The sequence below is a fragment of the Rhizoctonia solani genome, chromosome 12, assembly GCF_016906535.1.
Source record: "Rhizoctonia solani chromosome 12, complete sequence".
NCBI lineage: Eukaryota > Fungi > Basidiomycota > Agaricomycetes > Cantharellales > Ceratobasidiaceae > Rhizoctonia > Rhizoctonia solani.
In genome coordinates this window covers 135,973-159,933 of record NC_057381.1, presented here as the reverse complement: position 1 = coordinate 159,933, position 23,961 = coordinate 135,973, and the positions used below count along the sequence as shown (strand labels likewise).

The window sequence follows — 23,961 nt, the reverse complement described above, 5'->3', positions numbered from 1 at the left end:
GGTTTCTTGCATACACATTCCCAGTTATATGAGCCACTGCTGGACAGAGTATCAGCTTGTTCCACCCATTAGGGACTGTGTAACAGAACTGTCTTCTCAGGGCCAGTAAAAGAAACTCCAAATTGCAGTTGCATTGCACTCAAGGCACTGTGTGGGCTGGAAATGCTTTGGGGTATCTCAGGTGACTGCTGGTACCCAGTGAAACAGTTTCCATGACCTTCCCATACCTGGGACTGGCAATATAAGAGATTGCAGTGGGTTGGGCTGTATGAGCTGAAAATTGAAATGCCACTCATTAGCTGAAATCCAAGCCAAATGACATAGAGCTTCTAGCAGTAGTAGACATAGATCAAGGGTATGCTGAGACCAGTTATCTATGGCAGCAGTGATGTGTACAGAAAGATAGCATGCAGTATACACAGAGATTGCAGCCAATGGGTGGGGTCTCAAATTGAACATGTTCTAACTCTGTGATTGTGAATTGGAAGAGGTTGAAACTCATACAGCAGAAGGTTTCTCTAAGATAAACCTTATAATGGAAAACTGGCTGTTTCCTGATTGACAATCACAGAGTTAGAACATGTTGCATTACAGCAAAAGTGGGGTTGTGAGCTCAGTTCTTGATGGATTTGTAAGATTTTGGGCTAAAGCATAGTGTTACAATGGCCACATGTGTCAGTATAATCTGGATGGGATTCACTGATTGGCTGCTCAGCAATGGAGGTAAACTTTTGACCTGTCCTGACCTGCAATACTTTTGCTGCTCAGTGTATGTACAGAATATAGTAAAGTAGATAATAGATCAATTATGTATGGACATAAAAGGCAATGAGCTAGCTATATAAAGGTAAAGTAGGTTATTAATCAGGGTGAACCCTACACTTAAGAAGTAATCAAGCAATCACTGCAGATGCAGGTGGTTGGTTGTGCCTATACCTATAGTATAGAAGTTAGTACTGAGTCTCTTCTACTAACTGTGATTCATTTGGATTTGTTAGTAATTTATTTAGCTGAGATTGCACTTAATTAAAGTGTATATGCTGCTTTAATAACCTTAAATTCTCCCCACTGACTTACTCAAGAGGTTCACAGTTGCCCTAGAGCCTTTCCTAGCTACCCAGTACTGTTTGGAACCTTGCTAGAGGCTATAGGTGCCAAGATACCTTACAGGTTAAGTTCAGTGAGCTTAAGAGGCTAAGAGAGCAAAACAAGGCACTCTAAACTAAGTAAAGAAGATCTATTAGATCTTTTTAAGTTAACAAAAGAGGTAAAAATGGGATGAAAATGGGGATGAACTCAAAGGGTCTCCCTCTGGGGCTTTATATACCCAAGAGGGAGAACAAACAACTATATACATGATATCCAAAAGAGGATGTTACATGAGAGGTACAGTCTGAGCTATTTGATATGTAAAGACCAATTAAGCCTAATAAGTCCTAGTTAGATAGACCCAGGGCTATTTATAGAATGTTCTAGAGCATATATGACTAAATCACATTGGTGTGAATGCTAAAATAGTCTTGATTCAAGGTAGGATCTCATAGGAAGAGCTAGAAACCTAAATGGTTAGTTTCTCCATCAGTTTGGCTCAGAATCAGACAATTAATTTTTGAGAAGTGAGATACTGCTGCCTCCAACTTATTTGTATTTGTCTGCATAGTAATATGCCTATTTCCTGCTGAGATATTGGCATTGGTGCACCCCACCAACCTTTGGTGCTTATTTGCATTTACTCAGTGCCAGTGCTTCCATGCTTGCTTGCACTTGTCCTATGGTCCATAAGCACTGTTTCTGTCATGACCCAAGAGGCATGAACACAGATACCCTATTATTCTATTATCTTTTTATCTGAATTTTACGAATTATATGGACCAGGGGATGTTCCCAACATGACCACAGGCCATGCAGGACTCCCCTGGCAGAGCAATCAACATGGAATGTGAATGGTCCCTTTGTTTAGCCTGTTAGCTTTGTCCTCTGGTTACTTAGTTACCATATGTCCTTAGTTGCATTGTTCTATTGTTCTCTTAGTTACCCATACCTTTGTAGTATGTTTTCCATTGTTCTTCTTTGTACTTTACAGTTCCCTTGTTCTGTATGATGTATATAATGAAGGGAGAGTTCTGGCATTCAGACCAGAACTTGACCTCCTGTCAATCTACTGACTACCCTGCCCACTCTCCTGCTCTACTCTAAGGGGTCTTGTGCCATATTTGGCAAGTAAATTCTCTCTCTAAAGTGTTGGTTGCAGTCTTCTGCTTATCCCCAAAGCCAGCACTGCCTCTTTAGGCATTTATCCCATTCTTTATTAGTCAGACTCTGACAGTTTCTGCATATAAATGTATGATACAAAAAATACTATATATCATGGAAATAATAGTATGACCTGTTTGCATGATCAAATGTGTATACATGCAAGTGCAATCAGGAAATAAAGTATAAAATGTCTTATAGCACTGCCAGATTCCAAATGAAGTAATGGGCATGCACATATTTGGATAAAGCAAGTATGATTACCATAGATTGCACTATTCACTATTGGCAATTAGGGCCACATATGTCTAAATCATCTATTCCATAACATCATAGGTGACACATATGCATCAGTAAGGCTGCAGTCAGAGCAGGCTTCTTATTGGATATGACTTTGCATATTATTCATTTGTAAATAGACACCTCTGTAATATATAAGGAGGGCAATCAACCATGGCAATCCCCAGGTCAATTACCTCTTGTTGCATCTACTCCATGTACCAGGGCCTTACAGCCCAGTAAATCACTTAGTAGTTTGCTCACCACCACCTTAAGCAGTCTGCTCATTGTACTTAGCCAGTTGTTTGCCACCTTAAGCTTGCTCACTGCTGTATTATAGCTAGTCATGCCATAGGATAGCTAGCCACTGCCTTAAGCAGTATTCTCACACTGCAGGGTGGGAGTTTGTAGATCAATCTGCAGATACACTTATACACAAAATTTCTGTGTCAGGTGAACCAACCTCCTGGTTTTTGTTAGTCAGCCTGTGTATGCATGGTGTATGCCCATTGCATTCATGCTCAAGCCAGCACTCTATGTCTGCATGCTGTATATCACAGAATAATGCCCACCCAACATATGGAGAATGCATACAGGGTGAATGTCAGCATAGATACAGCGTATGACATGGGGTTTACCTGGTAGAAGCCTGATGAATTCCTGAGTGGACCTGGGCTCTGAGACTGTGATCAGAGTATGGTCCAGCTCAAGTGGTTATCAATATCAATTGCAACCTAGTACTTGTACATTATGCCATAACCATACTAATCTTGGTTTAATATATATTAATATTCTTTATGTTTTAGCACTTGAAACCCACAAAGTGCAGATAGCTATAGCTATTCTATTGCTTTAATATAGGGATGCCAGCAACTAAGGGTAGCACAGTGAGTATGCTGGGTTGACTTTCTGTATTCTCATGAAACCCAATACTAAGAAACACTTCAAAAATAGAGCAAAGTCCTGCAGAAATGCAATGTTTGTGGCAAGAAACATGCTGGTGCTATGGTGAGCCCAAGAGTACACAAGGAGTGTAAAAGACAATTGGACTTGGATGAGAAAATGTTTTTGATGGCTGCCTCCAGTACCAGCCATATTAGCACCCCTTTTACCTTGCTCAATAGCACCTGCCCACCTTTGGCCCCTCAAGTTAGTTCAGCCTCTGGTTCTAGATCTACACTTACTGCCTTGGATGGAAACCCATTGGCCTTGGGACCAATTGTATACAATCCTTGGGACAATCCAACACTCCTGACACTGGGGAGATCTTCTGGCCTTGATGATCTAATGGATGATGGTACTGCCTATTGGGGCAATGTCAACAATAACCACAGCCTGTCATGTCCTAGAGGCGTGACCACCTTAGAATCCACTAAGTCAAAGAAATAGTGAATATATGCGCTGTTCTCTTGAAGATTTATGGATATATGCGTCTTTATGCTGTTAGGCGCTGAGCGCTTATTATGTAATCTAATCACATGACTCAAGGTCATGTGATCACGCCTTTCTTATCTTTGGTCATGTGACCTTATCTTTGTTGTTATGTTTGTACATGTATTTACTATTCCCTTCCCTTGTGAATATATAAGGAGGGTTCTGAGAGCCTTAAGCCTCAGAACTCAACCTCTTATCCCTTCCTACACTACCTATCCTAAGACATACACTTAGAGTATTGCCTGAGAGCATACCAGTCCCTGTCAAAGGTTCCTTGCCCTGCTGTCTTAACAGCATTAGTGCACTTTACTATATTAGGTCTTGTCCTACCCCTTCCTGGCATTGCCCTTGAGCATTGTTAGGCCCTACTTGCTGATAAGTCCTATATTAGGCAATAGCTTGTTAGGTATTACCCTTTGGTAGTTGTTGGCTCTGACACAGCCCACTTTTGACTAGAGCACAAAGTCTAACAAGCAGTCTACACAATGACCTTGATGAGATATTGTTGTTTAGTTCCCTGCATCTTTTTGATACAAGCTCAAGTATCAACAGCATTGCCAATGACTCAGGCCTTTTTCTGCCATTGGACTTTGAGTTGGACTGTTATAGATAGGGAAAAAAATAATAAAACAAAATACTCTAAAGAGGAAAGAAAGTAACCAAAAGAAAATAAAAGACAAATAAGGTAACTGTCTAACTATAAAAGGTAAAAATCTTAGGAGGATAAGTAAGAAGAGAAGTCTATGCTAGTGTAATTAGAGTATATTAAAGTAACTAGTTATCTTGCTATAAGAGTAAAGTGGTTAGTATCAGGGTGATCCCTACCAATAACTAGTAATAAGCATATTACTGTTCAGCAGGCAATGCAAGGTACAGGCAGAGTAGTACAAAACCCAAATGTCAGTCTCTAGAACTCACTGTAATTTAATTGAGAATTATGAAATTTATTTTGCTGTCTCCAATGGCTGACAAGGGGGTAAGTGTTATGGATATGACATTTCTTCTTTAATCTGTACTTATTTTTATTAATTACACTAGTAATCTCACAGTAAATAAATGAGATAAAGATGCGAACTAAGGTTTTCAAGGTCCCTCTATCCAATAGTGACCTTTACAAAACCTACAAAGCTCAGGAATACCTTTAATATGCAATGCCTTTTGCATATATGATGTTTTCTCACTCATTTAAATATATATAAATTCAGCTGAGTAGATAAACAGTAACAAGTAATATTTCTCTTGTTTGTAGTATTTATTATTCAAGATTCTATCTTGTGGCTACACACAGAAATATTCAGGGTCCCCCCTGTTGCATAGACAAGTGCTCCGGCGCTTAATCAGCCCTTAAGCGCCGACGCACTAAATGCGCCTTTTCTCCATCACCCGGGCATCCCACACTGCCGAATCGCTTGCGCTTAGGTGCGCATGTTTGTGCGCTCCAGAACGCTGGGTCAAACTCCCAAAACGGACAACATTTGGCTGAGTTATGCCCCATTTACTGTAAGTACCCAATGCAGAGGTATCCTACCTTTGGGACTGTTTACTCCAAGGATGAAACACTTAGCCTTGGGACATCTAAGGACCCACACAAGTAAATACTGCCTTGGGGCAAACATTGCCTTGGGGCAAATATTAGGATCTGTTGTTTGTTTACTATGTACCAAAGTATTGGCTCCCTCAAGTGTTTCAGTTGCCACATATACCTCCTGTACCCCCTCTTGGTATCAATCATGTATATACTTGTTTGTGCGCCTTCTCAGGGTATAAAAGGACCCTGTGAAGACGCTTCTAATGCATCCATTTATCCACTCTTATATATTGACATATACACACAAGCCTTTAACAGCTTATCTGCACATTTACTTTAGTGATTGACTCACTGTAAATAGCATAGGAGGTTATTTGGCACACTAAGACCATAGGCCAGTCCCAACAGACACAGGGTAACCTACTAGTGTACTTACTGCAACCCTGTGCCCCTTGACTGTCACAGTTGTTGAGTTCAACATTGAGTATAGTGCGACAATACTGTAAGGATTGTTGTGATTGAGTGATAGTGTTTCAATCCACCATACCCCCTATATTGTAGATATCTTTATCTACAATATCTCATAAATCCTAGATATATTTTAGGTAAACCCCATAAGTCTTAAGTCTTACTTAAGCATCCATAAGTCCTATACTTGATAGGCAAATCCTATAAATCCTGTACATTAGTCAGGTAACCCTCTTACTTAAGGTACTATCCCAGAGACCTTAAGTATACATACCCTTAGTCACTTAGGCTTAAGTAACATTAGTCTAAGGTACTATACATAACCAACCACCTGCACTTCATAGTTGCTAGACTATTTGTTAGGAGTTGTTATTCCTGATAACCTAGCCTATATTGTGCATATATTCTGTGCATATATTCTGATTCTTAATACTAGTTCTTAGTTATTCTCATATACATTTTGTATATAGTAATTCTTTCTTACTCCTGTATTTACACAACTCTTAACAGTAAGGGCATTGTGGAAGCACCAAATACTTTAGCAGACTGCCAGAGAGTCTTAGCAGGGTTGCACTCAAGCTGATTCTAGGTTCCCTGTATAGGTTGGGGTTAATAACAGCAAGCAGGTCTGCCCAGGTCCAGTTCAACTTGCAAAAAAATACTGTCTTAAACTGTTGTATATATACCAAGTATGCATACAGCACAAGCACAGTTATTCTTTGATATAACAGCATGCAAAGGGCAATGCATACCCAGTACACACACAAATTCAGCTGCATTAACAATATATGACTAATTTACAGAGCCAGTTAAGTTTGTAAGATACTACAGCCATAGCAATCACTGTGCATACCATGTATGCACAAGAAACCAACTGTATCAAGGTCATGTGACCAGGGTACTCATGCAGTCCACTATGGGTATGCAGTATGCACAGAGGATAAGACATATACAGGTCACATGACTAGGTTACCAGTAACATTTAAGCTCCAATTTTACCAAACAGCCACAGTGCATACGCAGTACGCACACAAAACATACTGCATTAAGATCACATGACTAGTTCACACAGTTGAGCAAGCTCTACCATACAATGGTTACAGTGATCACTATGCGTACTTGGTACGCACACAAAATCAGCTATATCAAGGTCATGTGACCAGTTTGTGCATGCAGTCACCTACCTGCTGCTATGCGTACGCAGTACGCATGGAAGACCAGACACATACAGGCCACAGACTAATCCGCGGCGGATCATCCGCCTTTATGCATGGGCTTTGATTGTCATTAAACAGTTGCAGTGCATACACGGTATGCACACAAAACAAGCTGCGTGAGAATCACACAACTAGTTCACATGGTTGAGTAAGCTCTACCTCACGGCAATTAAAGTCATCACCATGCGTACTTGGTACGCACACAAAATCAGCCATATCAAGGTCATGTGACCAGTTTGTGCATGCAGTCACCTACCTGCTGCTACTAGCGCTGTCCCCCCTTTGATTGTTTTTACGCAAAATGTCTCTTGACGTTTTGCAACTAAGCTTACAACTCTGAGAACCCGGTATGTGATAGCCAGGTGTCTCAAAAACCTTACATGTAGCTCTATAATTTTTTTTAATCACAACATTGCGTGTACCACCGTATACCCCCAAGGTACGGACTATCCAACCCCAACAATCCAACACCCGGGTCCAGATTACTGGCAAAATCCAACCCCTGTACTAATCCAAGCCCCCTTGTAACAAAATGGTATCACTCTTTACTCATTGTTCTCATTTAGTGTTACTGGATGTATCATTTCCCTTACTAAGTCCTGTATAGTACCGCGGCACCTTTTAAGGCCCGCATACCCAAAATTTTCATGTACTGTTTTTTCTCTTACATCAATTGAGTGTTTGTGATCTTGTCAACAAGTCTTGTCATTAAGATTGCAATAAGTTTATCTACATTCAATTTACGGCGTTTTACATTTTTTGACATACCTGAAAACACCGCTTGGTGAATTCTAAAATTTTTACCAGTCTACAAGTACCCGGGTTGGCCGCCATTGTACTCACAACAGACTGAACAAAACAAAAACACTTTGCAAAAGGAAACCCTACAACAGTTAGCATGCTCAACCAAGTCATGAGGAGCCGACGCACGTACAACCCCAGACAAGCGCCGGCGGCTCTGAAGCGTCAAATCCGAAAGACAAAGGCTATTGAGGAGTCCAAGGTAGAAGCTGAAAAGGGTGAGCAAAATGTTAACAGGGAAAGAAGGCTGATCACCTTTGGGTTGGTCCCAGCAGACAACCTAAACAAAGAAGCTCTTGTATTACAAGGAGCTGGTAGGCGCAAGGGAGTAGCCTGGGTGAAAGCAGGCGGGGTGAAAGTATCCCCTGCGGTGTATCAAGCACTCACCAATTGGACACCACCTATCAAACCCAAAGCAAGTGCAAATACCCGGGAAGCCAATACCCATCCAACAATGGAAGCCCGCAAAGGAGCGGATGCCTGCAAAGAAGCAGATGCCCCTGAAAGCAAAAGGGAAGACTCACCCAAGGACACTCAAGAAGCAACTCACACAGCGCTCGGAGGCTCAGCTTCTCCTGATGCAGCACAAAGTGAGCCGTGTGCCCTCAAATCTCCCAAAACGCCCACTGGAAGGGATACGGGCTTGGGTTTAGAGTTTGACCAAAGTGGGGCCACAATCTTTGTGACGGCTTGTACTAGTCAAGTACTAGAGGACAGGAGTGAGGACAAGGAATTGGCCGGGTTGGAACCCCAATATATAGTATTGAACAAATCACCTAGTAACAACAGGGCAATGGAACAGTCCCACGTAAGACAGGAAACCGGTGAAACTCAACAAGTAAGCTGGTTTGACAAAATGAGAAAGGCAGACGTTGCACTGGAAACGGGAAGGGACTTACCTGAGCTCGATATTGAGTGGTACTGGGACCACTGGTCAAGGTCAGACTACCTTTTGGTATCAGAGACAGAACAAACTAGCGAGTATAGAAACGCCTCCAAAGGGGAAAACGTAAGAGTCAGCGCAATAATCTGTGAGGTGAATGACGACTATGTACTGGACAATGAGGAATACAAAGCAACCGTACTCAAGCTACAAGCCCTGGAACGTGCACAAATGTTTGCGGAATCACAAGTCCCAAGCCAGACATCAGGAGCAGGACTGTCCGGATCCCAACAATCCCCAAGAGTGACCGTAGAGGAAATAGTTGACAAAGACGCACCTAGATATGTCGTAATATCGTCAGACAAGGAGGAAAGTGATGTACTAGATGTCTTGAGGAAGGGTAAGGGCAAAGAACCCACCAGAAAAACCCGCCCCAGATGCAGCTTGGGGGTAGCAATTGATGAAATTGAACCGGTTAAATCAGATATCAATGAGTCTGAACGCCGCCAGTCATCAAGAATTACAAGCATTCACCAATCAGAGTACGTACCAGACGGGTTTAGGAGCGGCGGGTATATTGAATCCAGATATGGCAAGGTAACCTCTGGAAGGGGAGACCAAAGCAACACCAGAACGGCTAAGAACGAGTCCAAGATAGAATCACCCAGGATCTGGAGCCCCCAAGTGAACAAGACAAGAGCTTGCAGGACCAAGAGGAACCATCGAACAACGCCCCCAGACGACTCCGACGGGTCCAATGGGTCTGATAGTGAAGCTTCATCGAGTGATACTGAAACCGAGATTGCCAACGTGGACAACAACAAAATCAGAAAGCTGTTGAAAAGGTTAATCAATGAAAACAAAAAGTTGAAGAAGAAAACCAACAAGCAAGCTCAATTGGGCTACAAAGCCCAAGCTCCAAAGACTTACAAAGGTGAAGAACCAAATTTAGAAGAGTACAAACAGTTCGTGTTTGACTATGATAACGGGGTATACAAGACTGGAATCTCTAGGGAGACCGCCGTTCAAAACGTTAGTTGATTCCTATCCGGGAAGGCAGCCAGATGGTACATGGCCAAAATCGCACCTAACTTAGGGAGGGTACAATATGAAGTCAAGGATGTGTACAAGCTAATGTACAAGTACTGCTTCCCGCCTGATTTCAAAGAAATGCTACGGAAGAGGTATGAGTCCATTGGGCAAGGAGCAAGATGCGTACAAGATTTCTTTGCCAACCTCGAGCTATACAGGACCCAACTGAGTGATATCACGGGCCTACAACATGTCCGGAGGGCGTGGGACGGTGCGGCTAGACACATCCGGGCGGAATGGGCAATGAAGGGATATTGCGCCGACAATGCTACCTTTGATCAGCTCAAAGCAGCCGCGCTAGATATCAAAAGGTCCTATAACGTGAGTAGAAACCAAGTCAATGAACACGTAAAGCAAGACAGCCACAAAGGAGAACAATTGCGTAGCCCGGATTGCAAACAAAACCGCAAAGACAAACAATCACAACAAAACCCCCAATCAAACACCCACCACCAGAACAAAAGCTCACGGGAACAAGAACACTCAAGCAACTGGAAGAAATCCAAGCTACCAATCAACAGCCAACAGACAGGAAACTCAAGAAGCAATCTCACCAACAAACAGAAGGAGAGGTATAGGGCTGAAGATCAGTGCTACCTCTGCCACAAAGTAGGACACATGGCCTGTAACTGTACCAAGGCAAACTCTGCCAAACCTACCAGACTAAGAGCAAATGCGGCCACCCTGGGAACGGATTCCAAAGTCAGAGCGTCGTCTGTGATAGTCAAGGAAATCAACCAACTCTATCAGACAAAGGATACGCTGGGAATATCATCAGTAAAGGTAGATGACAAACCAGTACGATTAAATGCTGCCAAAACAAAGTCTGAAACAGTTGGGTTTATTGAAAGAAACACGGTTCAAGTAAAAGACAACACTCAACTGGTTCCCCAAACTATAGTAGTGCGTGCTAAGTTAAACGGCAAAACAATTCAAGCTCTCCTTGACTCGGGGAGTCAGGCAGATATACTATCAACAACAATAGTGGATCAGTTACATATTACCAGAGTGACACTGACCAAACCGCTACAACTTCAGTTAGCTGTTTTGGGCTTGAAGAGCACAGTGAATTACGGAGCTAGCGCTCGACTTCAATACCAGGGAATCAACAAAGAGAGAGATTTCAATGTTGGCAACCTGGATGGATATGACGCCATATTGGGCACACCTTGGCTATACCAACACTGCGTCAGCGTAAGTTTCAACCCCACGGGCGTGGTCATTGGATCAAACAAAAGCCTACCGCTGGAGGGTGCTGAAATATTACACATAAACAGCGTATCAACGGATGCAATAGAAGGAAGAATGGAAGAACTACAATCAGCGTTGAGAAACTAATGCTCAGACTTGTGCCCACCGTCTGTAGCAAGTACACCCTTACCACCGTTTTGTAAAATAAACCATTGCATACCGCTGATCAATGATACCCAAATCTACAAATTCAGACCATCAAAGTGTGCCAAGAAACTTAGACCCCTATTTGACAAAAAGGCTAGAGAATACTTACAAACAGGAAGGTGGGAACTCACCACAGGGAGCAATGCGGTCCCCATGCTCATATTAACAAAGAAGAGCAGTGACGGCTTGGTGGCCATACAAACTGTACTAGACAAACGTGAGCAAAACAACAATACGGTGAAGCTAGCGTTGCCCCTACCTCCACCCAAGGACGTATTACTGAATGTCAGCCAAAAGAAATTCCGTTCTGTGATTGACGGCAAAGACGCGTACAAACAAATTAGAGTAGTGCCGGAGGACGTACCAAAAACCTTGTTCCACACCCCACTGGGAACAATGGTCAGCATGGTCATGCAGCAAGGAGACTGTAACGCGGGCGCCACCTACCAAAGCCTAATGAACCACCTATTCCAATTGTATATTGGTGTGTTCATGTACGTATACCTAGATGACATTGTGATCTTCTCAGACACAATCAAAGAACACGTCAAACATATACGCACAGTAGCTGACATACTCCAACGCAAGAAATTTTATATAAGTCCAAAGAAGATGCAGTTCTTTGCGCAAGAACTCATACTACTTGGGTATGTGATAGACAAAAAGGGCATCAGGATGGACCCCCATAAAGTTGACAGCATTGAGAAATGGAAGACTCCTACCACAAAAGACCAAGTGGCCAGCTACATAGGTGCACTGGGCTATCTTGCGCCCAATTGCAAGGGCTTGAAACAACCAATGGCCATTCTATCCAAATGCTCTAGTGGTAAGGGACTGTTCAGGTGGGATGGGACGGAGGAGAGAGCCTTCCGCAAAACCCAACAAATTGTACGCAAACATTGAAACACCCACCAAGTGGCACTAGACTACCAAGACAATGCCAACCCCATATTCCTCATAACCAATGCAAGTCTAACGGGGGCAAGCGGGGTACTCAGTCAAGGAAAGAGGTGGAAAGAATCAAACATCATACAGTTCTGGTTGGGGAAATTTGACTTGGCCCAACAAAACTACCCGGTACATGACTGCAAGGCTCTTGCAATCATAATGTCCCTTAAAAAATTTGAGCATCTACTGCAAGGAGTAAGATTCAAGATACTGACCAATCATTGGGCTCTTGAGCACCTAGTCACTCAGAAGAAATTATTGGGAAGGCAAGTACGATGGCTAGACACACTCAGTAGATTTGACTACAAGATAAAATACATTGAGGGATCAGAAAATGTACTGGCAGACGCGCTATCACACATGTATGGCAATGATAACAAGGGAGTAGAACAGGCAATTAGCGAGTACATCAACAAGAGCAGCTTGGAAGGTGAAGACAAAGCACCAGCTGAACACAAGTATACAAGACCAGTACTAGTGGGTGTGGCAGCTCTAGTTGCCCAGGAAAGTGGGGTGAATTTGGACATGGTACGACAAAACCCAACAAGAACTAGAGTAACCCCAAAAAGATACAATCCAATCATACCGGGCCGGGAACCAAGCATGACCAAGAAGAAACAACCGCACAAAGAACCCATGCGCATACAAGAAGTCACGCGGGGAGACAAGGGTCAAAGCAAGGGTCCAAGAGTCAGTTCACCCCAGGACAGAGGAACAACATGAAAAGGACCAACCGGGAACACAACTGTCAAAGAAGACTCACCGCCAGACGTTGAGCCGGAGGGCAAGGAGTACCCCAATGAAGATTTTGAGATCCTAATCCCACAAGTAACCAAGATAGTAACTGAAATAGATGTAATTGAATCAATCCAAGGAAATTATGCAAACAACAAGCAATTTGGACCCATAGTAAATAATCCAGAATCATTCCCAAACTACCAAATGAAAGACGGACTATTATACATGGATAACAATGACAAAACAGTACTATGCGTACTGGACTGTTCAAAGGGGGAGTACAAAGTCCGACAGCTGATAATAGCACATGCACACTCAGTACTGGCACACCAAGGAAATCAAAAAACATACCTCTACCTGCACAAAACCGTTTGGTGGAAGTCAATGTCAACCAAGGTCAGTAAATTCTGCCAATTGTGCACTTTGTGCGCCGCATCCAAACCATCCACCCAACACCCCTATGGGTTACTCAAACCATTACCAGTACCAGAGTTCCCATGGTCACAGGTAGGAATGGACTTCATGGGACCTCTCCCAGTGTTGCAAACAATCTACAGCAAATTTGATACCATGTGTAGTACTTGATCACCTAACACTCATGACTCATCTGATACCCACGCAACAAGATTATACAGCCAAGGACATGGCTCAAGTATATTACACAGTGTCCTAGACGTCTGTAAGGGGCATTGAGGTAGCGGGCACTTGTGGCTGTATGGAGCTAAGTAAAAACCGTGTAAGGCAGAGAGGAGGTACCTACAACAACTAACTACCTAAGTACAGCAACCAAGGCCTTAAGGGCGTTGACAAACTATGTATCTACAGTGGGAGAGTTGCTTAAGGCAATGAGTACAGGAGAGAGGGGGCTTAGTAGTTACTGGCCTAAAGCCTTGTACAGTATGGGGGATGCAACAAGAGGTAATCAACCTGGGTGTTACCATGGTTGGTTGTCCTCCTTATATATTCTACAGGTGAGCTAATTACAAATACACTATATGCAATATCTAATCCAATAAGAACCCTGCTCTGCAGTTGGCCTTACTCATGCATACGTGTCACTGATGTGTCATAATGATGTCATCAAGTGGAGGTGGTTACATGTGCTGAGTTAAGCGCGGATGGGGACGTGGCTTGGCGCTTAGCATATGATATAAGCGCCGAAGTCACGTGATTGAAAATGTCGTCCGTTTAGCTTTGTTTAAATTTGAGAAAATTGGAATAAATTCCGTGGTATTGATTGTGTCTACAACACACAGACGTAGCAAAAATACATGGGTACCCAGACATAATAGTGAGTGATAGGGATAAGCTATTCACACTGGACTTTCACAAAGAATTGAACGCACTAGTGGGAACAGAGCTAGCGTTTTTGTTGACTTACCACCCAGAAACCAATGGATTGGTTGAACAAAAGAACCACTCAGTTGGAAGCATGCTCTGCACGTTTGTAAACAGAGCCCAGAGAGACTGGGCACCATGGTTACCTGGAGTAGAATTTGCAATCAACTCTGCCCAATCAGAGACAACCAGCTACAGCCCATTTAAGCTGAATTATGGACGGTTGCCCCAACCAATGCTCATCCAAATGGAAACTGACCTGGAGGGCATGAAACAACAAGCATGCACCATACGTTCCACACAAATGATGGCTCATGATGCAATACTAGCACAAAGACCAGCTCAGACCCTACAAGCCAACAAAGGGCGCAGACCAGTGCCATTTGTTAAGGAAAGTCTAGTATTTGTATCTACAAAAAATATGGCAATCCCAGAAGGAAAATCCCAAACGTTAGTGAACAAATACATTGGACCACTAGTAGTCAAAGAAGTGATTGTAGAGGGAACAACTTACAAGGTGAAACTACCCAACAAATTGAAGCGTAGAGGTATTAAACCAACGTTTTACGCATCACTATTGAAACTACACATACCCGGAGAGGACAACAGATTCCTGCAACATGACTACCAGCAATTTGTGGGACTTGAGGGAGACAAAGATCAATGGAGCATAGAAAGAATCACTAGCCACCAGGGAAGAGGCAACTGTGCACTGTTCCAAGTGTTATGGCATGGTGGAGAAATCACCTAGGAGCCTGTTGTATGCCACTGTAAGGTGGGTACGTGCTGGTGGAGGCAGGCGCTTGTGGCTGTACTACTACACTAGCTTATGTAATCTACTATCTAAGGCTAACTACTAACTAATTAAGTCACTTATGGCAACGACTAACTATCTACTGCCAATGCAAAGGGGCCTTAGGCCTGGAGGTGTGGTAGGTGAGATAAAGGGGCAATGTGTCAGCAGAACTTCTGGGGGCTGGCTACTTAGCTGGCTGGATCCTCCTCAATGGGTATGAGACAAGGTAAAATCAACTTGGGGTCTCCAAGTGATTTTCCTGCTGTTTATATAGACAACTGAGAAGTATATACATGGTCAATGCTTGTGAGAAAGGAAGAGTTCATATGAAAAGAGAAGCGTGCTGCGGGTTGTGCAGAAGCATGGATTTCTCCTAAGCGCCCTTGGCACGGCATCTCGGCATAGTAAGCGCCAAGGTCACGTGATTGAAAAACATAAGATAACTAGTTTGGAAACAATACTAAAAATATGAGAAAAATTGTGCAATCCTGATGGTATATGTTAGGGGGTTGTAACAGAGCCATACAAGGCAATCAAACACCTACTAGCACTTTTCCAATACTTTGAAGTGCAAGGGGTCACGCAAGCAAGTCAATTACCCCTGAAAGATGAATTCCTAATTAGCAACTCCAAAAGAAGTGAAAGTGATGACCACAAGATTGAGTATACAGGTAATAAAAATTTGGGCAAAATTTTACAAGTACACTCAACCAGGATACTTAAGAACAAACAAGGAGTTGGACCAACCAACCCACTCCCGCTTCCCTATCCATTCACATACGCATCTACAGAGCTAGTCTACACATGCCTCATAGCGGCCCACTGTTGTAGACACAATTGATACCAGGGAATTTATTCCCATTTTCTTGGATTTAAACAAAGGCAATCAGAGGACATTTTCAATCACGTGACTTCGGCGCTTATATCATACAATAAGCGCCAAGCCACGTCCCCACCTGCGCTTATTCATCACACGTAGCCACCTCCACCTATGGTGTCATCATGACACGTCAGTGACACGTATGCATGAGTAAGGCCAACTGCAGAGTGGGGTTCTTATTGGATTAGGTATTGGATATAATGTATTTGTAATTAGTCACTCTGTAGAATATATAAGGAGGCCAACTGACCATGGTAACACCCAGGTTGATTACCTCTTGTTGCACTCCCACTTGTACAAGGCCTTACAGCCAGATCACTTAGTAGTTCCATACACGCCTTAAGCGTTGACTCCACTGTACGTACATAGCTAGCCATTGCCCTTACAGCCTTGGCCATTGTAGTTTAGTTGTTAGACGTTGTAGGGTATACCTTGCTGCCTTAAGCGGTACTATTTGTACTTCCACACAGCCATAAGCGCCTGCACCCTTGACGTCCTTACAGATGTCTAGGACACCCACCACCAAACTGCCCAAGGTTCAGACTGCACAACAATCAATGTGGCAGCACCTTTCAGGCTCTACTTCAATCCCATTTATACAACACACAAGCCCAATCATACAATGCTCAAGCTGCCCTTCACAATGCTCAAGCTCCAACGTACCCTTGATTCCAAAGGGGACAAGGGCACAGGCGCAGGAACCCTTGAGGTAGGGGAAGGGGGTATGCACCACCTGCTTATAGAGACAACCTCCCAGTCAGTAAGCAATCAATACCCAGAAGGGAAACTTGTACCAGTGTTAACCCTGTGGACCATAGCCACTGATCCCAACAATCAAGCAGGTGTCCTAGATGTCCTTAAGGGGTGTCAAGGCAGCGGGCGCTTGTGGCTGTATGTACCAAGTGAGAAACTGTGTAAGGCGGTGGGAGTGCTACCTATGACAACAAGCTACCTATCTACAATGACCACACGCTGTAAGGCGGCGGCAAGCTATGTATGTACAGTGAGTCCAACGCTTAAGGCGTGTATCTAAGTGCTTTCTGGACTGTAAGGTCCTTGTACAGTTGGGGGATGCAACAAGAGGTAATCAACCTGGGTGTTACCATGGTCAACTGGCCTCTTTATATATTACAGAGCTACCTAATTACAAATACAACTATATGCAATACCATATCAAATAAGAACCCCAATCTGCAGTTGGCCTTACTCATGCATACATGTCACTGACATGTCATAGTGATGTCATCAGGTGGAGGTGGCTATGTGTGATGAGTAAGCGCGGATGGGGACATGGCTTGGCGCTTAGCGTATGATATAAGCGCCAAAGTCACGTGATTGAAAATATTGTCCGTTTTCCTTTGTTTAAATCCAAGAAAATGGGAATAAATTCCCTGGTATTGATTGTGTCTACAACAGCAGGAAGAAATCATCAGGTTCCTGGGAAGACTCCTGAACAAATGGGCCGCACCCAAAGGCAAAGCAAATTGCCCAAGCTGGGATGCAAACAAGCCAGAATCCATTCCCCCAATAGCTTGCAGCCCTACACCAATGATACCAACCAATCTACCTCCCCCAGCGCCAGAGCCGCCAATTGATTACCAACTACTGAGGGACCTAGAATACCATGCAGACCAACTAGTGGAACAAATGGGGGAGACTATGCAGGCCGTGGACAATATCCTAAGGGCAACAAGGGACCTGGAGATGTTATTGGGTTGAACTCACACTCAGGTCAACCAACTGGAGTCAGTGCTGAACTCACTATCCCTCAAAACAACAAAATCCTTGCCTTTGCCGCATCCTACCCACCACATGTCATCCAGGCTTACCAAGAAGCATGGCAACTCACACAAGAATACAACAGCAGCTTTGGATTTGGACTCAGTACAGGACTTGGAGCTACAACCCTTGGACCTTCAGACGGGGTTGGCAACTTCAAGGTTCATTAACAGTCTATGGAGGATCATCAGTTACAAGTGTTCAACAACTCAAGCAAACAAGCATCCATTACAGCTCCCAATACCCCATCAACCATCCAAGGAGACTTACTGCAAGGTAGCCACCATTGCCTGCATAGTGGACTCTCTATTCCCATCCCCATTGAGCAGCTTGCCATTGGAGACTCCAAGATGCTTGACGCCAAGCCTATTGGTACCCAAACGCCTACCAACCCTGGACTTCAACCCACACCCAAGCTTGTCCCTAACCAATCTGGATCAGTTGAAACAACCTCCAAGGAAAAACAGTTGGGAGGAACTGAAACACAAGACCCAGGAGCTTGTAGGGAAGGGGAAGGAGAAGCTTTCAGGAAGGATAAGGAAGGAACCAGGCACAGAGGAGAAGGAGTCAAGCAAGGACCACAAGTAATGGAAGTTACTGACAAATTTACTACTCAGGTCAATAAGGAGACATAGACCATCACATCTCCTGGAGGGCAAATGTAACAAAACAGTATCACTCTTTACTCATTGGTCTCATTTAGTGTTACTGGATGTATCATTTCCCTTACTAAGTCCTGTATAGTACTGCGGCACCTTTTAAGGCCCGCATACCCAAAATTTTCATGTACTGTTTTTTCTCTTACATCAATCAAGTGTTTGTGATCTTGTCAACTAGTCTTGTCATTAAGATTGCAATAAATTTATCTACATTCAATTTACAGAGTTTTACACCCCTTTGTGTTTTTGTAGGTGCACAATCCAACCCCCCTCAATCTGACCCTTGCAGAATCCAACACCTGGGTGTGGGACACTTGCACCAAGGTGCAGTTTCTTGTATAATAATAATAATAATAACGTAATTGAGTTATATTCCTAAATACTAATTACATTGATATCTAAATCCAATCCCTTGGTGCAGAAAAATTGATATCAGAGCTGACCTGGTGTGCAACTTGTCTGGTTCAAGGGTGCTGAGGCGGATAACACTAGAAGAAAACAGTAAAAATACAGCAAGCCACGTCAATGAAGACATAGGGATAGTACTAAGGGCAATGTTTGCATGGACACAGTCAACTGGATGATACAGGTAAAAATAAACTTACAGCAAAAGTGGAGCAAAGAGTGAAAACCAAACAAATCAAAAAGGGGAAACAGATATTGACAATGTTGCGGCTGAGCTCTTGAGGTTATCTTTGGGTCCTGCTTTGGGTGTTCCTGAAAAAACATTGTATCAATGTATGAGCACTTGCTATCCCACTTCCATATGTGTACCATTGATTATTGTTAGTCTGGCTCATGTTGAAAATGTAGACCATTTGTGGCTTAGCAGCAAATGAAGCTGCAGCTCCTGAAGGAAGAAAGGATAGGTTGGAGGAGGAAGAGACGGCGGCGGCAACAACAACAGCAGCTTGAAGTTTTTGGAGCTCCTTGTTGAGCCAATTGGCCCATGCATTGGCTGAGTGGCAGGTTATTTTGGTTAATTATCTACTTACTTTAGCAAAGCAAATGTATGCTATTTTTTGAGATGAGATGTAATATACCTGTAGGGAATAATCAGTGTGTTGTGAAGCCATTGAAATGATTGTAGCATACAATTGATCAGCTCAATGCTGGGTTTTATAGCGTTGGAATTACTTACTGAATTTTAGCTAATTTTTTGGCAGGTGTACAGCAGCTAAGCAGGAAGGGTCAGAGGCAGGGGGGGGGGATGAATCAGAGGGAACTCACACTCATCTGAGGGTGGGGGTTTATATACCTTGGTGGGGTGGGAGCAGGAGCGGCAATGGTTGTGCAGATGGTTGCGTGGATGGTTGCGCAGCTGGTTGCATGAATGTGCAGATAGGCAGATGGATCTCACAAAAATGCACTGGGTGCAAAAAAGCGCAACCAGAGTGGCCAGGTTGGTGGCTATGATAGAGCATTCAAGAGACAAGTGATGTATGTGGACTGAGTATTTCCTAATATATAGAAATCAATATAAAAGTGATTTTCAGTCACATGACTTGTTCATCTAACTAATGTGTAGCAATTAATCAAGGAATTTATTAGGAACCCAACCCCCAGCAAGAGTCCAACCCCAGCAATAGTCCAACCCCAGGAGACAACAAGGATCTGGACCCCACCAGGGGTTGGAATTTCACATCTACACCCAAACCAAGCATATCTACCTCCAACAAGGTATGGATTCCTGGGCATCCAACGCCCAGGGTTGGACTATCTGTAACTTTTGGGTACACAGTGGTACTCAACAAAACATTCAACCTATTTTGTTTGACCCACCTATGAGTGCACCCTCAGTCCAGTGATCCAACACAGAAGATTAGCCACTGCTGACCAAGCATGAAACAATCAACAAGCGCACCAGTTTGCAAGAATGGTGACTGACTTGGGATCTTTGATCATGTACATAGATTTGCAAAATCACTAATATATACAGATAATATTACTACATACAAACATGCTGGCTATGGCTGAGGTGGGAGTGTGGGTTTGGTCACCATCACTGGCACTTGGTCAATAGCTTTGTGGTTGTGATTGACTGTGGGGCCAGTTTGACAAGGGCAAGTAACACAAAAGAGATTAGAATATTGAGGGAGAGCTTTGAGCTCTGGGTGAGTCTCAAAATGGTTGGCTATATTATTAAAAATATTGGCTTTTTTCAGGCCAACAAACAGGAGGGCAAGCAATGCTGCAAGGTCACCAATCTGCTTGAGATTGGCAACCTTGTAACTCTGGATTGTCCCAGCAAACACGTAGTTGGGATCTGCAATCATCCAGCTATGCTTACCCTCAAGCTCCCTTGCTTGCACCTCCTTTTCCATCACCTTTTGTTTGTTGGCTGCCTGTTTCTCTTGTAACTCAGCCAGATGCGTTTGGAACTTGGCTTTGGTCTCTGGGTTCATCAAAAACCCATGCTTTTGCACCAACAAAGCTGCAGCTGCTTTGTCTTGGGCCCTCTGTGGCTTTGTACAGGCCTGGACTTGCTGGCAAAGCCCTTGGTTTTTGGCCTGAAGGAGTGCTGCATGTGCATTGGTGCTCTCAAGTCAATTCAAGAGCTCATGGACCAATTCCCATGTAGCCTCTGCATTGTCTTTATACCCCTGGACTTGTTGCTTCAATGGCAACCCCTCCAGTTGTGTATATAGTCAATACAAACTGGTTGCATTGGGTGCAACAAGTTACAAGGTGCTATTCAAGGTGAGTGAGAATGAGTCAAAGAGCTGTAACTGTTATGGAATGACTAATTTAGACATATGCGCCCCTAATTGCCAATAGTAAATAGTGCAAACTGTAGTAATCATACTTGCTCTATCCAAATATGGGCATAGGCATTACTATATTTGGAAACTGACGGTGCTATAAGACCTTTTATACTTTATTTCCTCATTGCGCTTGCATATATACACGTCTGATTATGCAAAGTGGTCATAATATTATTTCTATTATTGATAGCATTTTTTGTATCATGCATTTATATGTAGGAACGGTACTTATAGACCATAGAACAAGTGCAAGTAAGCATGCAAGCGCCGGCGCTTAGTAATTGCAAATAAGCGCCAAAGGTTGGCGGGGCGCGCCAATGCCAATATCTTGGCGGGAAATAGGCATATTACTATGCAGACAAATACCAATAGGTCGGAGGCTCCGGCATCTCACTTCTCAAAAAGGAATCGCCTGATTCTGAGCCAAATTGATGGAGATACTAACCATTTAAGTTTCTAGCTTTTTCTATGAGATCCTACCTTGCCTCAAGGTTATTTTTAGCATTCACACTAATGTAATTTAGTCATGTATGCTCTAGAACATTCTGTAAATAGCCTTGGGTCTATCCCACTAGGACTTATTGGGACTAATTGGTCTTTATGTATCAAATAGCTCAGACTGTACCTCTCATGTAACTTCCTCTTTTGTACATCATGTATATAGCTATTTGTTCTCCCTCTGGGGTATATAAAGCCCTTGTGGGAGACCCTTTGAATACATCATCTTTTCATCCCATTCTTACCCCTTGTGTGAACTTGAAGATCTATTAGATCTTCTTAACTTAGTTTAGAGTGTCTTATTTTGCTTTCTTAGCCTCTTAAGCTCACTGAACTTAACCTGTAAGGTATCTTGGCGCATATAGCCTCTAGCAAGGTCCCAACAGATACTGGGTAGCTAGGAAAGGCTCTAGGGCAACCCTGAACCTCTTGAGTAAGTCAGTTGGGAGAGTTTAAGGCCTTGAGAGCGGCATATACACCTTAACTGAGTGCAATCTCAGTCAAATAAATTACCAACAAATCCAGATAAATTGTAGTAGGTAACTAAGACTCAATACTAACCTTCATACTATAGGTATAAGCATAACCAACCACCTGCATCTGCAGTAATTGCTTGATTACTTGTTAAGTGTAGGGATCACCCTGATTACTAACCTAATTTACCCTTATATAGCTAGTCTATTGCCTTTTATATCCATAGATAACTAATCTATTAATCACTTTATTATATTTTGTACTTAATTACATAGTCCCTAAAACCCTACTCTATAACAGTAACTAACCACACACCTTCTGGAGCAGGATTGGCACCTTTGGGTGCCTGCATTTGTGCAGCATTGGGAACCTTGAACGGTGGGGGGTTATACACTTGGTCTAAGGCGCCTGGGTTGGGTTTGACAATTCCAATTGGTTGGTCAAGCACAGGGACATCAAGCTGTGGGAATGATGGGGGCAAATGGACACAAGTGGATGAGATGGTGCTGGGTGCGTAATCTTTGTCCCCAAAAATGCCTGGGTCAAGTGGGTGTTGACCAGATTGCCACCAGGCGTCTTTGATGGCAGTGGGGTGTAGCCTGGACTTCCAAGCCTCCATATACCTTGAGATGGCAGTGGTTCTGGTGATAGGCTTGCCAATCTTGGTACTGTCTTCACAGAGTTGCTTCCACACCACTTGGACTAAATTGAACACCCCAACATCAAGTGGCTGAAGCTTGTGAGTTGTTTTTGGTGGAAGGCAGATAATGAACATGTTATTTTTGTAGGCTGCCTCAAGAACTTGTGGGGTAATATGGGAGCCGTGTCCATCAAGAAGAAGCACAAGTGGCATGTTGGATACTTGCCTCTCAGCTGTGGTCTTGAGGAACACTTTGGTGAACCAGGCCTCACAAATATCATCCAATGTCCATCTGTCCTCAGTTGGGACACAACTGGTAAGTAAACTGCATCAATTCTATTCCAAGCAAGATGGCTTGGATATACACTTACCAGCCAGTTTCTTTGTTCTCCCACCAGAAACCTACATCTCCAGGCTGATGAACAAAGGTAGGTTTCATTTCAAATCCATCCACACAGATACATTCAATGATGGTCATCAATTCAAGGCTGTCATGCTTCAGCTTGTACTGCGCTTTTTGGAGGAGGCTGAATATATGCTTGCAACAACTTGTTGACCTTCCCCTGCCAATCTGTAAACCCTTCTCATCCATGTTGTAGATATGTTCAATAGGTATATTGTAGTCTTCAATTAATTTCTTGAACATGTTGAAATAGGTTTCAACATTTGGACAATTGAACCCAGAAGCCTGCTTTGGATCAAGCTTGTATGCATACTTGTATTTGAGCCTGCAATGGTAACAATGGAGGAGGTGTTGACACCAGGTCATGGTAATTTTGACACCAGGATCAGCAACTGCTTGTGCATGGGATAAAAGGGTTTCTTTGGTCCATGGTAAACCAATCATCCCACTGAGAATACACCAGTCAAGAAGTGTTTGCTCAACAGGTTTTGAGAGCTTCTGTTGTGACTCCTGAGCAGTGCGTGCATCTGTGTGCTTGCCTTTGATATGGTTTGATAGGGTAACACAGGAGATTTGATGCTCTTGGGCAGCGTCAGTGTACATTTTATATTTTCTGCTAGCATAATCTTGCTGTGCTGCTTGAAAGCAAGCTTCATGGTCTTTGTGATCCTTCTTGCTTAATTTGGGCAT

General features: G+C 43.3%; 4 protein-coding genes across 4 annotated transcripts; 3 read left to right on the top strand and 1 right to left on the bottom strand.

Moving 5' to 3' along the window:
- Positions 1 to 8,077: 8,077 nt before the first annotated feature.
- On the top strand, positions 8,078 to 9,904 carry RhiXN_11292 (Transposon Ty3-G Gag-Pol polyprotein; the record flags this gene model as incomplete). Its single annotated transcript, XM_043331107.1, has 1 exon — positions 8,078 to 9,904. The coding sequence occupies one exon, from the start codon at positions 8,078 to 8,080 to the stop codon at positions 9,902 to 9,904; it is 1,827 nt and encodes a 608-aa protein (XP_043184617.1).
- Positions 9,905 to 9,934: 30 nt separating this feature from the next.
- Positions 9,935 to 12,256, top strand: RhiXN_11291 (Transposon Ty3-G Gag-Pol polyprotein; the record flags this gene model as incomplete). Its single annotated transcript, XM_043331106.1, has 3 exons — positions 9,935 to 11,149; positions 11,233 to 11,345; positions 11,401 to 12,256. 3 exons carry the CDS (start codon positions 9,935 to 9,937, stop codon positions 12,254 to 12,256), a joined length of 2,184 nt encoding a protein of 727 aa, XP_043184616.1.
- A 4,419-nt stretch (positions 12,257 to 16,675) lies between these two features.
- Positions 16,676 to 18,467, top strand: RhiXN_11290 (uncharacterized protein; the record flags this gene model as incomplete). Its single annotated transcript, XM_043331105.1, has 4 exons — positions 16,676 to 16,762; positions 17,470 to 17,759; positions 17,804 to 17,978; positions 18,006 to 18,467. The coding sequence occupies 4 exons, from the start codon at positions 16,676 to 16,678 to the stop codon at positions 18,465 to 18,467; spliced, it is 1,014 nt and encodes a 337-aa protein (XP_043184615.1).
- Positions 18,468 to 20,458: 1,991 nt separating this feature from the next.
- On the bottom strand, positions 20,459 to 23,961 carry RhiXN_11289 (DDE superfamily endonuclease; the record flags this gene model as incomplete). Its single annotated transcript, XM_043331104.1, has 3 exons — positions 20,459 to 21,012; positions 22,544 to 23,181; positions 23,240 to 23,961. 3 exons carry the CDS (start codon positions 23,959 to 23,961, stop codon positions 20,459 to 20,461), a joined length of 1,914 nt encoding a protein of 637 aa, XP_043184614.1.